The 15,324-nt window shown below is 43.5% G+C and overlaps 1 protein-coding gene across 1 annotated transcript; it reads right to left on the bottom strand.

Moving 5' to 3' along the window:
* Positions 1-2,611: 2,611 nt before the first annotated feature.
* On the bottom strand, positions 2,612-7,929 carry LOC144719919 (uncharacterized). Its single transcript, XM_078596250.1, has 4 exons — positions 7,625-7,929; positions 5,447-5,650; positions 4,926-5,033; positions 2,612-4,525 (listed from the first exon to the last, which is right to left on the bottom strand). Exons 1-4 carry the CDS (start codon positions 7,745-7,747, stop codon positions 3,881-3,883), a joined length of 1,080 nt encoding a protein of 359 aa, XP_078452376.1. The 5' UTR covers positions 7,748-7,929; the 3' UTR covers positions 2,612-3,880.
* Between the last annotated feature and the right edge of the window lie 7,395 nt (positions 7,930-15,324).

The raw sequence follows: 15,324 nt of genomic DNA, 5'->3' as shown, positions 1-15,324 counted from the left end.
GAAGGCAGGAAATGACCAGAACCTGGGTAAACGGCCAGAGGTAGCGCAGGTTAAAGGCCAGTTTTAAAGGTGAATTTTCAAGATAGATGCAAATATATTTAACGACTCTGATTGTCTTATCGGCAAAGGCAAAACGTTCCGAAGCTGGGAGCTCCACTAGCAAAAGCCCGATCACCCCATGAGAAGAGCCTTGACCTCGGAGGTACTTAAAATAAGTCGATCCAAAAATCTTAGGGGCCTCTTTGGAGTGAACAGATGGATCAGTTCCTGTAAATATTGCGGGGCTAACCCATAACGTGCCTTGTTGGTCAGCAGCAGCATCGTGTGGTCCGCTCGATACTTAACTGGTAGCCAATGTAAAGACAATGTAAAGACATTGGCTACCACCTCCGTCTTTCGTCACATCTATCACTCAACTATATGTGCAGAAGTGAATTCGTTAGAGCCGAATCGTTTTTAGCGTTACGAAAACAATGCACACCGCCACTCATCACAGTCGCAATCTTTTGTTCGTAAGTTTATCAGGAAATGTGTACACACAAAAAGCATCTTATGAAACGTAATTCGACAAACGGAGAAAAAATTTAATAAATTTGACGTTAATGTAACAAGGTGTGGTTATGTTCCACAAGGTGTGGTTGTGCTTTCAGATGCGCTTCTGCGACCATCTGGAACGCTCTTCCTTACGATATTAGGAAGCCATTGGATCTGTGCACTTTTAAATCTAGATTGAAAACTCGTGTTTTTAGAACTGCTTTTGCGTTTAGTTTGTTGTCCTTCCTCCGCCTCTCTCATTAGTACGATTGGCTATGGAGTGCCAAAAAAAGTTAAAACCCGCCACCACCCGACACAGCCAACTAGTAAGGGTTGTCACGTAAACAGAACATGCCAATTCGTCACTAGTACAGCACACCGGTGTGTTGGAGAGCCAAGCCACAACAGTTACAATCTGAGTACGACGTTTCGCCAGTAATTGCAACTAGCTTAATCAGGCGACAGCCAGATTTGTGAAGAAGTCCACCTGTTTCGCTCCTTATATAGAGGCGTAGATGTGGTGACCACGATTCTGCGCTCTTGCGCCACGTGGAGGGGGGGATTACTGAAGCAACGTACATGATGTATGTGCATTATGCGAGCCCTCTGAACTTGTCCTTCCTGTCTATTGTGTGTATTAAAATAGCCGTACCAACGATAATCCCTATTGAAGTATGCTGCTTTGTAGCCATGCATTTGAATAATGTATTATTTGATGAGTCGCTTTCACGCAGCACTAAGGCGGTAGCTTTCCGATTAAAGTTATTTTTTATTTCTTTCAATTTCGATAGATTATCTCATTAGTATTGGCCAGTAGTAGCTAGTTTTGCACAGAACTTGAACATCAATTGAGTGTCCTTGTTGGGACACGTGTTCTGCTACTGCTGACAGTTGTATTTTGGAGAATTTAATATTCATCTGATGTTATTTTAGTCTCGTGCTGATCATTTGTCCTGTTTGCCCAACATAACATTTACCACACGTGCAGTTAATCCTGTACACACCTTCTGTTGATAGCTTCGGTAATACATGTTTTGTACCAGATTAAAATTTCTGTATTTTATGTACCGTGCCAAATCTGACTTAGATGTTTGTTTTTCCAAACATCCGACTAGTTTATCAGTTACTCCCACAATGAACGGTATTTTTTCGTTTTAATTACTTGGGCAGTTTGGATTGTTTTTGGCATTCAATGCCCTGTTGATTTGTGCATCATTGTCACCATTCGGTTGCAGCGCTTCTTTAACATGTTGAATTTCACTTCTCAGACTGTCACCATCTGACACTTTCTTAGCTCTATGAATGAGCGTCTTGATGAGAGCAGATTTCTGTGCGGGGTGATGTGGGACTGCATTCAGATAGGCGTCAGCATGCGTTTTCTTTCAGTAAACACTGTTATTTTACCATTTAGACCCCGTCCGAGCAGAAATGAAACAGTAAGCCTTCTCCACAAATCCGGCTGTCGCCTGATGAAACCAGTTGTAATTACTGGCGAAATGTCGTACTCAGATTGCAAATGCTGTGGCTTGGCTCTCCAACACACCGGTGTGCTGTACTAGTGACAAATTGGTATATTCTGTTTACGTGACAACCCTTACTCGTTGGCTGTCGGGTGGTGGTGGGTTTAACGACACATTTACGCGATCTTACCTAAAAAAACCTCTATTATGGATATTGGTCGCGAAAGCCTACGTGTTATATGTAGATAATGCATGCGGCTGATCGCGTCCTCTAGTGGCGAGTTTGCTAGAATTGCATGTCTGCCAGCAGCATTGATATTTCGCAAGAGGCAAGTATTTGATCGCGCTTGGCTTTGGGTGGATGGGCAGTAAGCCTAAGAGTAGTGACTCGCAGCTCGGAGCCACGTGGAGCACTGTGGGGGGGAAGGAGTCGTGCTGCATTTGGTGGCTGCGTAAAGGATCCAGTGTGATCACATTACAGGTCCCGTTGACAAACAAAAATGTGCACCATCGTGGCCCATCATAATCTCCTGGAGACTCCGTGTGGGTGTATGTGTGTACGTGCGGTACTGCAACATCAGAAACAGAGGTGAATAAATAACACACCGAAGTAATACTGAACTTGACAAGTTGATTTAATGAGAACCACCACCACTGACAGGTGGGAACGGGTTACATTAAACATGTTTTTGAAATAGATATCAATCATTGGAATAAATTACTCCATATTTTATCGAACGTCTCAAATAGAAGACATTTGTAATCGTTGAATTAATGCTTTAAAAGAGGGCTCGTGATTTTATTTTTCATGTCAAGAATAACGTCTTAAAATTAAGACAAGCAGCCGCTTATTTTACGTGTATAAAGTATTTAATATTTTTTCCAATTGTGCAATTGGAAGACATTTGTAATAGTTTAGCTACATTATAAAGTGTACATCACGAAATGGCAGTGTCACTCGTATGTAAAAACGCACGATTTTATAAAAGTACAATTTAAGTTATCTAAACAATATTTCACTTCGAGTGTAAGGTGTTAGTGTTATTGCATTTAATAGGAATTCTATACTAATACTCATCATCTCGTATTCAAGTTTTAGCTGAAATATCATTTGGGAAGGTTGTGAGTAACAGTTCCCTATAATTAACAGACATTTTTATAAAGTACTTGTGAATTTTGCAAAGTAAAATAACAGTTAAATATATTAATGCCAAATAGACACAAGTGCCTAGTATAAACATGCATTTATTCTCTTCATACACCGTACAGTCTAGTCAATAACACTGAAAATGCCACTCAAGGACTCTGCTCACAGTATCGATATCAAAATATTAGCACAAAAGGTTTTCAATACACCGAAAAGCATGTAGAATGTAAGCAGTACAAAAACGTATATAAACGTCAACAATGCTGTTGCTGTCCACCTATGATCGCCACAGTAGATATACATTGCATAACAATAAGGTATCTTGCTTTAAATAGGTAATATACAGTGTGTATATATATCAGTCGTAAACAGGAAATATTTTTTTCGCTAAACAATAGTAAAATTTTAACATTTTCACCACTTTAATAACCAAACAAATAAATTACATTCCTGTGCCAATCCACCGATTGACAAAGGCCTCCCCCATGCCGTTATCAGGTACATGGGGTGTGTCCGACCATACTTCACCACGATGGTTAGTGTGGTTTAGTGAAGGCGTGGTCCGGGACCAGTTCAAAACATCGCTCACCAAGGACATGAGCCGTGGACGGGAATGATTACCACTGGATTCACAGCGCAATGAACTACCCACTGCAACCACCACGCCAAAATCGCATTACAAAAGGGTAAAGGATTCCAACCCCACTCGTATAAATAAAGCTATTACGACAGAACTACATCAGAGGGAGAGAATGGTGGGGGACAGCAGCGAGTCGCTGCCCACTGCCCCCAGTTCTCCGCTGCCGCCACTGCTGCTTTGCCGACGCAGTGCTGACGCGCAGGAGTGAGACTCGCTGCTCAGGAAGTCCTGCAGCCCCGCCAGGCTCGGGTACGTGAAGACGTAGGAGCCGCTCCCGCTGCACGGAGTCAAGCTCACCACGGGTGTGTGCAGCGGCTTGGCAGACTCCGCCTCGTGGTTTGGTTGTAGCTGCGTGCAGGGCTGCACGAGCTGGCTACTCAGTTGCTCATGCTTGCGAGCCACCGGCTGCTGCTGCTGTTGATGGTGGTGCTGCTGCTGCTGCAGCAGCTGTTGTCCATAAAGGGGGCTGTGAGGCTCCCGTTTGAGCTGCAGACGAGGCAGTGGAAGGTTTGTGGGCCGTAGTGCCCTCAGCCCTTGGGAGCCAGTGGTCGAGTCAGGCGAGGTCTGTTCGAGCGCGGGGTGCTGCAAGCGGCACGCAGGCTGCTGCAATTGGCACGTGGGCTGCTGCAAGAGGCACGCGGGTTCATGCGTCGCCAACATCAGCTCCAGCTCTTCTCGCTCCTTCTGCAGCTGCTGCAGCTCGGCACGGATCGTCGCTTGCTCTGCAGCCAGCTTAGCCGTCTCCTGGAATAGCATAATGAAAGGGGGGGCATGGTTAGAGCGTGTTGGCTAATTGCACCATTTAATTCAAGAGTGATATTTGTGCCAGCTCCATTACTGCAAAGAGGAATTCGAGTTTTACACACACTGGTCTTGACTGAGGGTATAACATTCTATTGATCGATTGTGCAGAAAGCCAGTTGGTACAATACAATTTACATCTGCCGAACAATGAAAACATATACGTATTTAATGCTGCATTTAAACGATACTCATTAAAATAATGTGATTGCACGTGGATTGAGGCAATGGCCTTTCTAAGAAAAAAAAATTGCAAATTCACTGAATATAACCAGCTACTAAATGGAACCTCGGGCACGGGCTGAGCCACGAGTGAACTGTGCTGTGTGTAGGGGTTACCCACCGCCTCCAGCATGTCGGTCAGCTCCTGGCGCCGCGTGCGCACCTTGGCGGCGGCCACCTTGTTCCGCTCCCGGCGGATTCGCATCTTCTCCTGGTCCTCCGCACTGAGCTGCAGCACACAAGGGGTACATACGCATTAGTGTGTTAAATCATCAGTCTTGGCTGCACTGTTGTGTGCGTTTTCCGCACATATGCATGCATCGTCAGTTGAGTTTAACCGACTTGTACACACTGCTCATGCACCTGCATCCCAAATATTCCGTGACTATATTTAAAGTCCACAGATCGATTTAATCCATGTGTTCTAATAAGTATAACGTTGCATAGATGTATGATAAATAGCAGATAAGGTCTGTACCCAACACTCACACTCGGCGTAACTTATCAGCACTCACCATTATGCTACACATTTTTTTTGTGCAAATTCGCCAAACTAGCATTCTCACCCGACTCTTTGCTCTGCACGTACCAATTTAAATCAAGCCCAGCGCGACATTGACAAAGGTGTGCATTATTATTCACCTGTTGCTCCTTTCTGGCGCGGCCCCCCTTAGACCCTTGCCCGACAGCTGGGGTCGGGTGTCCGTAAGGACGAGGCCTTCCAGGGCCCCTCCGTTTTGGCGCGGAAGCACCGCCGCTGCTGCTGCTGCCGCCGCCGCTGCCGCTCTCCGTCAGCTGTGACAACCACTGCGAGTCGGTGTCAAGAGTGGGCAGCGTACTGTATTCCTACAGGACACACATATGGGCGAGGGTTAGATTGTTTTTTTATATATGACAAATGGAATCATTTTAAAAAATGAACAGTCACTTTGACAGCAGCTACGGCTGCCTTGGGTATATTTAGCAGGAGTTGTGCTTTGGATAGACTCACTCCTGCCACGAAAATGTGGGAATTACTAGGTCTATAAACATGCGACACTCTCTATTTCAAGTACATTTGAGCGGGTAAATGACTTTAACCTGGGCCGTATGGGATATGTCTATATGAATTCACATTACATAACCAAAGTGAATTTAGAAAAATGCAGAACAGTGATATTGGGTTGGCAGTGGTGCATACGTGCAAATAATACAAAAGCATTCATCAATTATACTGCACTTAGGAGAAAACCATACTAGGCGACGTGTTATGCAATGATCCTGCTTTACTGCAGAGACATAAAGCCAGAGATTTAGTAACTAATAGTTGGAGACTGTACTATACACCATGGGGCCCTGAAATGTAAAGATTCAAATAATCTCTCGATGAAAAATGACCTAAATTGAACATGTAAAACAATTACCCATTAGATATCCAATTATATATTTATATGGATACCTCCCTAACACCGGCAACGATTTTTTTTTACAGTACTTTTCACGACATCATTTTCACGTTTAAACAGTTATGTGTTGAACTTCTTTCGCACCGTACGTAGCCAACCCTGCAAATCGGTTGAACCACCGACAACACGGCTGGCTACAAAGCCACCCTGGGCAACGCGAATCTGCGCTATCAATCACTGCAGAGAGGCGCGTGTTGCTGGGCTGGCTGATATCGTGTCTGCGTATCACCACACAGCAGCAGCAGCAGCAAAGTGTGAAGTGCATCGCATCGCGTCCTTCTCCTCCTCCACCTCCTCCCACGCTACTCTACGGGGGGCTTCGCGCGTGGGGTGTTCAATTAGACACCTCGATCGCGGCGAGCCGAGAGCGCGAGAGTTTTGCCAGCGATTTGTATTCGGGCACTCGGCGCTTTAAACTCAATCGTCTGACGGTGGTCCCTGCAGGTGGTGGGTGTCGTGCTGTCACGTAGCTTCCCCGAACCCCTCCACCACAACAGACTTAACTCTGCTCCGACTGCAATGTCACAATTATACCGGAGGAATTCGACGAGCTATAAACGCTCTTTATTCCACAGTTGCCCAGTAGTATGCATAATAAAGTCATCCCATTAATCCATACTCTTTGGTTCTTTCGGTAAAACCAAAGAGCATGGATTCCTGCAGTCACGAAAGCTTCAAATCTGCATTAATCACATGAATATTGATCAATATAAATTAGAATGTACAGCAGCCAATAATCAACTGCTGTATGAATCGCCTCCACACGCATTGTCGTAGGTTGTGGGGTTTTTTTGCTTAAGTGGTGTGGGGGGCTGCAGGTTCTGGTGTCGGACCGGCTCATACATCACTCGGCCACTGATGGTAGCCGTGCGATCCTCCCCAACCACTGACCCACCGCTCCTTTCGCTCATCGGCATACTGTGTTGTTGCTATACAATTGCAACTGATAATTTTCGTCCAGGCGAACCTGGGACACTATGTCGTGGAGGGTGCTTTATCAATATCCTACAGGAACTCCGATTAGTACGGTTGGCCCCGTACGGTGCGAAAGAAGTTCGAAATTTAAAAAAAAAACTAGGTTTTATTTAACCAGGTAAAGCACACCGGAGCTAGGCGGCTCTTTTTCATCATGATAGCACAACGAAGTGGCGGCTTATCATCGTGAGGAAATGGAGGGAGTCATATCAGAGAACCCGGAGAAAAATCGACACGACCAGGGGTAGAAAGAGAGACACGCAAACTCCAATTACACAACAGGCGTCCTGGGTGGCAATAGACACCGTATCAACTGCACCACCACCGGCACCACCACCAACACCACCAACACCACCATCACCACCACTCTCTCCTCCGTTGCGTGTGGTCGGGGACCCACCTGGTAACCCGATGGTGATCCGCTCCATGCAGGCAGGGTGATGAGGTCCGCACCAGCCGACTCCACGCTCAGCATGGCGGAGAGCGACAGGCTGTCGTAAGCGGGACACTGCTCGGTGTACATGGCGAAGGAGGTGGATGGATCGCAGCTGGGGATGTCCTTCGTCGTCTCTCGTTCGTTCCAAACGGCAGCGGTCGTCGTCGTAGTAGTTGCGACTGCGCCGAAGCAGCAACTTGACTGAGAAGAAACCCCAGCGAATGACGCCACAACACGCAACTCGCGCCGCTTAAATAGGGAGTTCCGAGACGGACTCTACCAACTACTCTCCAATTGTGGGGGGGGGGGGGTGATGTTATATGTGTTCCAACCCGCCTTCGATTATTCTCAAAACGAAACAATTACACGTGTACGCGTCTTATATACAATAATATAATTGTCGACGTGTGTACTAGCCGAGCGTGGTAAACTTGTGCTGCGCCTTTTAAGCGTTCGAGCGGCGAGTATTTATTGTAAAGGGGTCGTCCGTCCACTGCCTCCGCCATTGGTTTGTTCCGCGGCGGGGGATGCCCTGCGTGGGCGGGGCGCGTGTAGAACATGACCATATTTGGTGTTGTCGCGCCGGATTACCGTTTCCAACACAAACAGTGACGACAGCGGAGGAGTCTCCCATCACGTGCTCGCACGCACACACGCTATTCCGAGCCGCAGCTCGGCGTGCCGCGCGGCGTGGAAGGTTGGAGAACCGGAGTGGTTACGTAAAAAAAAACGACAGACGTGGGTGGGTGTGTTTGCGTTTGTTTTACCGATACCGGTCACACATTTTTTGGGTTTTGTTGGTTACAATAAAATCGGTAACTATGTCCACGAAAGCCATCTGTTTTGGGATTTTTTTTTTAATGTCTTACACGAGAAGTATACACGATGGTATTTACTTTTAGGTGCGTCCCATATTGTAGCTGCTCAGCCCGAGCTATAAATGCCCTGATAGTGGATTGGCCTTGTGCTGTTCGCCTTTTGGCGTTCTCCGGTCTAACACTGTTTGAGACTCGGCTCCAAAAAAAAACTATCTCTGGTGTGGACCAATCAGTTTCAAAGAAAATGCATATATTATCAGAGCATGTTTTTTTTGTTTGCATGTTCACAAGTACGTGCGGTTCCTGCAGACAGGATTCCTTGAAACATTATTATGTTTGGTGTTTTAACATCTTTACACCTGTTTTGTTCATAATAGAGGGGTTTTTTGTTGCCAGAAGGGGTAAAACCCGTAAAACCAATTGTTATATTTCAGATACTGTTTGCTAAACGCATTATCGCAATACTATGGATTCAACAGCAGGCGCGTGTTATAAGAAAGGCCTTACGATTTCGTGGAATACCGTGTGAGTTATAACAGCGGTTGTCATCTCAAACCGGAATCATAACCAAACACAAGACGCGACATTTACCTGGCTCGTATTCAAGAATAAACAACATTGACCAGACCTGACCTATTTCTCAAACCAAAACTCACGAAGCATATTACATGGTGTCTGAGTCTGGTCAATCTTTTCGCGATTACCAATTAGCACATGAGGACGATGCGTGTGATAAGTATTGAGTATTGCACATAATTTACACTCCAACGCGTAAGTGTTGAAGTTTGAGAGCTCCTGTTATAGCGTGTCGAGCTCTGCAAAAATACTTGGCAGACAGAGAAGTAATTAAAATTCGCCTGATCACGACTCTTTCATCCACAAGGGGATACCAACAAATATATAATTGGCAGTTAGTTTGTTTATGGTCATTTGTGTCTGTGAAATGTCGCACACGTAACAAATGGCATTTAAAAAAAGTATTGCTACATCGTTAAGTCGTGAATCTGTCGCACTGCAACTAATTGTAATAACAAAAATTGGTCACACCACGTTGACGGTGGTGCACAAATAACAAAAACTGAACACATTTCGTCAATAACTTCCGAAATAAAAGCATGTATGTACAATCGTTCACGTTTTGAACAATACCCCTTCACAGTAATGAGATGTTTCGGAAAATGGACCTTCTTTTAAGCATATATATATTTTGCTCTGATTTCTATTCAATGCTGTACTGTGCTGTGTTTTCTCTGTCATTTTCAGTGACCCATGTCACTGTTGCAAATGAGACTCCAACCCTGGCCTCTTGCGCTCTCGCCTGATTAAACAAAATAAACTTTCAACGTAAATTTCTATGAAACATATTTCTGTTGCGGAGATGAGTCGTTGCCCATAAAAGGTCTTCGACCACGAAACTGTACTGTCCCTCTTTTTTGGTGAAATATTATTGACGAATGTATTGAGTTGTATTAAACTAAATGATTATTTGCTTATAGTGCCCTATTGATGTTGACGGGATTGCTTGATTTAACTTGAATATATCATTCCAGAGATTTGTTTGAACAATGGCGGGCACACAGGACAGAGGAGACTCATTGTCTGCCTCTTAAAAATGTAACATTTAACGTGCAGGGGGAGTGGATCCCAGCAGTGTTTTGTATATTGGGCCTTCTGTATTCGGTGAAGCGTGGAATTAGACAAATACCACAGCGAAGTGCTCACCTGAAGAGAATGCGATCGACACAACTTGCCGGTTATATCTGAGGTTTGTAAAATAAAGATCCTTCTGTACAGGCGTCGTTTGTGTATATTTGTCGTTCAACAAGTGGGGTTTTTGTTGTTGTTGTTGTCACGTAATGAATTTGTGAACCATATAACACAGCGAACACGTGGACAGGGGACTCTTCATGGTGCGTGAAAATGTAATCTTTAAAACGAGGCGGGTGGGATTTTTTTTGTATTCCACGACAATGCGTTTTCATCTAACGAATCGTTTTTGTCTCTTTAAATGTTATCAATGAGGAAGAATACGAACATGTCAGCTGCCAATTATGGTTTAATATTTCACCAGTTCATACAGACCATCGGGGGCGAAGTATGATCACACAACCCCATCGACCAGCATGGTGTTAAGGTGGTCCTCATCCAACGGTGGATTGGCAAAACAAGCTGGATTTACACACTTGTAGACATTAGAATGCATGGACCGAATTGTATTTGTCGAATGGCTGAATGCTCGCAACTCATTAAACCTACTCGAATACATTAACATAAATAATAAATTACAACCCTCAGTCAATCGACTGCTGGATGAAAGCATCCGTATGCAGTATCGATTTATAGGGGCTGTTTGACCATACTTCACCACGCTGGTCAGTGAAGGATAGTGAAGAGTGGGGTTTGGCGATGGCAGGACCGGTTCAGACGACGTCGCTTGGCCATGATGGACATCTGTGAAAAATAGCTTTATAGCTAATCAGATTCCTCCAGTATAAATACATATTCTGATTCTGATATCATGTTATCTTGTTATCCCGGCCGGGAATTGAACTTAGTTGGTCGGGTTATAGCACAGTGCACGAAGCACTCTGGAATACATTACCACTACCACCAAGCCACCATAAATATGCCTCATTTAGTCGTCACCACCGCACACTTGTCCGCGCGTCAGCCAGCCCAGCCGGGAATGCAGTCAGCCAGCCAAACTTGTTTTATTCTAATATACAGCAGTATAACAACAGGATGATACAATGCACCTGATTCGCTTATGTTCCCTGTTCCGCGTTCTGTCTTTCAGTGTAATAATATTCAGTTTAACACGTAGGCTTTCGTGACCTAAACCCAAAAACGTTGATTATGAATAATATTCACCTGCGTTTTTTTTTTGAACATTTAGCAACAACAATAAAGTAGAAAAAAGTGAGCGGACTTGGGCAACACGCGTCGTCGCTGGAAAGCACGATGACCATGGTCAAGGATAATGATGGGAGTGGCAGTGAACGGGTCCGGGAGGGAGGACGTCCACCGATGACCACGAGAGAAGGCGAGAAAGAGGGCGTCGGCTTGCGGAGGTCTCGTCCGGTAGTGAATTGATGATGACGATGAGTGTTAAATGTGACTTCACATTAAATCCTGCAGTGACCCGTGTTCCACTTTAACATAATTGCTCGTGAGTGCATACAGTACTTGCAAGTGAGCAAAAAGGTTGTTGCAGGTGAGCAAAAAGGTTTTTGCAGGGCATGCCAGGACTTGCTTTTCATTCGTCGCCGACATAAGTGGGCACGACAACAATGGGTTGCACCCCACTCGTGTATTCCGGTCACGATTTTGAATGGGGGAAGGAGGGGGGGAGGCGTGGGACCTGAAGGGTTTCCATGAAACAATGCAAACAGAGTGCATGAAGATGTTGTCTCGTTCTAGATTTGAAGCTTTCGTGACTGCAAGGAATCATATTCTTAGGTTTTTTCGGTAAAGTCACGTAGGTCCCACCTGATGACGGAGACTTGTGTTGCCTCCGAAACGTCGTGATTTTTGTTTTTATTTTATTTTCATTAATTTTGGTGTTTTACCTACGTGACTTTACCGAAAAAACCTAAGAATATGTTGTCTCGTGTTAGTCTGTGTTTACAAATTAAAGTTTAACTCTGTTAACGATGTGTGTGCTTGCTCGTAATTGTACGCTAAGTACTTTTATTGTTAAGGACTTAAAGAATAGTGACACGCGAATAATAATAATGATGATGATGAGATTCTCTGTGGTCACTCTGCGGCAATGCCGCTGTCCAAGCGAGCCAAGCGCCTTAGATGAATACGAACCCCAATAAATCTTGGGGCAGATGTTGTCACTTTCGTTCAAAACGCTTCTAAAAAAAGCTATTGGCCAATCATCCAAACCCACGACCCGCTGAGACGCAGCGAGACTTCCCTTGATAAATGCACACATATGGCGTTATTGGAAGTGGCAATTTGTGGACTACAGCGTCGCTTCAGAGATATGTATATACGAGGCTGCTATAATGTGTTATTTGTGCAGAATTAGAAAATAAAGACTAAAAATTAACAATAAACTGTAATAATCAAGTTGCACGGTCATAAAGCGACACGTTCCATTGACTTGCTGGCATTAGAAGTGACTTATTCATATAGATGTATCAATTACAAGCATTATCAAATTTCTATATTGATCGATCACACTATTTCCCAGAGTGGTATTAGGTAATGTGTTGTGTCAGTTGGAACTGCATTGGCAGAATCTCTGCACGCCAGTAAACACTCGAATGTGAGACTGCGTAAAGAAGAAGCTTCAATTGTGGAGAAGTTGTGGTGTCTCCCGACAACAGACGCCTATTCATAACAAACAACTTTGAACACAACAACGGTCCTATTTGCTTGTCAGAGTCGTACTGGAGTTCAATAGTTGAGTTTATCCCATAACGGTCCATTGTTTTATGATGTTACAGTCATTCCCTGACATACATATGTTGGACACAGGCACAGGCCAAATGAATCAGAAAAACACGGTCATTTTACATCACGTGCACAGACAATTGTGTCTTTCTGTATATTATGAGACATCAGCAGTTTGATTCGGGGTTACTTTGGTTTAAATTTGCCATGAACCGTTCTGTGCACTATTTTAATAGAGTAGAGCTCACCTAGCCAACATATGTCTTACTTGTTAGATATGTACATATCTAAATGTATAAGTCAAAGTCCTTCATGTTAATTACAGCTGGTTCTAACGTTAATGGGATTTTTTAAAATCAAAATAACACTTATGACTACTATACTTGTAACTATTTAGAGGTGTAACGATGCATTAATTAATTGATTCTTATCCTCACGATACATGCATGTGTTTAAGTGTGTGTGTAAGAATGATATTTTTTATTCATATATACTGTATATAATGAGTGCATCTACGAGTAGCCAATTCTTTCAGCATGTTGAAAACATATTCATGAATCTAATCAAGGCAGGAAACGTGAGAAACAGTAGAAACGAGATGGTAACAAAAAATTAGACGAAGCATTTTATTCTTAAAACATATCGTAATCTCATATTGCGAATTCATAACATTACTTGAGGAGGGCGATGACTCGTTACATGTCTCATACCGTGTGTTCGTGGACCATTCTGAAAAGGTTTTGAGACCCCCTGTGAAGGCTTTTCTGGACAAATAAATCATATAGATGTTTTGTTTAGTGTGGTTGAAAAGCCACCGCGATGTAAAATTACAAATAAACTAAAAATGTGTGCAACGCCTCTACAAACACAGTGCTGTGGCATTAAACAACACTCAAGCATGATGCTCGTTTTTCATTCTTTGTTTATTTGCAGGAAAACAAACATCATACATCTCCATAGGATGTTAACAACCACCACATACATTTACGATTATGCTCAAGGTGTGTTCTCTTGATCAGCATCATGATGTTATAGATTACTTTGCATTTGCATGGAGAAACCCAGGAAATAAAAAAAATATTCCCTTCGGTTATAAGTGAGAAAATAAAACTATTTTTTGCATATGCATTGTTTCGTGGCATTACATTTGTTTTAGAGTCTGACATAAGCGTTTGTCTTGATTTTTCATGGCATTGGATTCAGTGGTTTACTATTATGGTATTTAAATGACTTCACATTTTTACAACGTTTATTTTAATAAAGCTATTTCAAAAAGTTTACTGCACAGAGGTAATTTCATTCACCGAGGGACGTAATCGCACACACAACATACTTTAAAGTTATTAATTAGGTTCATTGAATACAAAGAAAGGCCAGTGTTTTTCAAAGCAACTTGTATAGTTATTGTTCTCTACCCTAATAGAAGAAAAAACTTGTTATGTTCACTTTGCCTTAAACAATGCATTCGGTATTTAATATTCATCAGTCACATGACTCTTACAGCGAAGGTCTTTTCCCGTAAATGTTTTCAATGCAAATCCCTTTCGGACAACACAAACACCGTGACCTTAACAGCTGTTCCAAAATAACGCCAAGCCCTGCAGAAACGTGCGTTTGCTTCACGATTGTTTGCATCATAGTCATATTCATAAGTTCTTGTTTGGAACCGACTGTCACAGTGTAATGGGCCACAATAACAGGGCCATGCTGATGCGGTCATTACAATGCCCTCTCTGAGGCTTTAAGTGTGAGGTCAGCTTAGCCAAAAGGGCAGCCCATAATTGTACCACAACCCTGGCCACAGGAATGCGCTGAGTGCTTAACTTGCAGTGGCAGTTTTTTTTATTTCTTCAACAGAGATGAGGACAGTTGAGGACACTTGTATGTAATTATCTATATGATGATCAAGTACAGTAGAACTCTGGTTATTAGTGGTTCGGTTATCCGGGGATTCAGTTATCCGGGATTGACGGAGCACGAATCGCTCTTCTAGTTATCCGACCGCAAACTTAAATCCAGTTTTCCAGGGTGTATACCCCAGATACCTGGAATTATACGAGTGAGAACTCAAATTTATCCAGATTTAACCTGGGCCCAAACCAAGTGAGATAACCAAGTGAGACCCCAGATAGCTACCACAGATAATTGAATCCGGGGTAGGCACCCCCCCCCCCCCCCCACATTACTCCAGATAAAGTCTGCTGCACTCTACTGCAGTTACATTGAACAGATACAATTGTAAAGCTAAAACAATATAACAAATATGCAGCGCTTTGTCAGTCCACTTATGCAGGAAGGCAACTATATATTTGTCTGCATTATATATTTTATGTTTGCAAATTAGATTGTATGATATAAACTTGAAAAAAACGTTAACAGTTAAACACCAACAAGTTTTTTTTTGTCAGTATGGCAATAACTAAATATCAACCTGTGCGT

This window comes from Lampetra planeri, chromosome 7 (assembly GCF_965212315.1).
Source record: "Lampetra planeri chromosome 7, kcLamPlan1.2.h2, whole genome shotgun sequence".
Classification (NCBI taxonomy): domain Eukaryota; kingdom Metazoa; phylum Chordata; class Hyperoartia; order Petromyzontiformes; family Petromyzontidae; genus Lampetra; species Lampetra planeri.
This window is presented reverse-complemented; position numbering and strand designations above follow the sequence as displayed.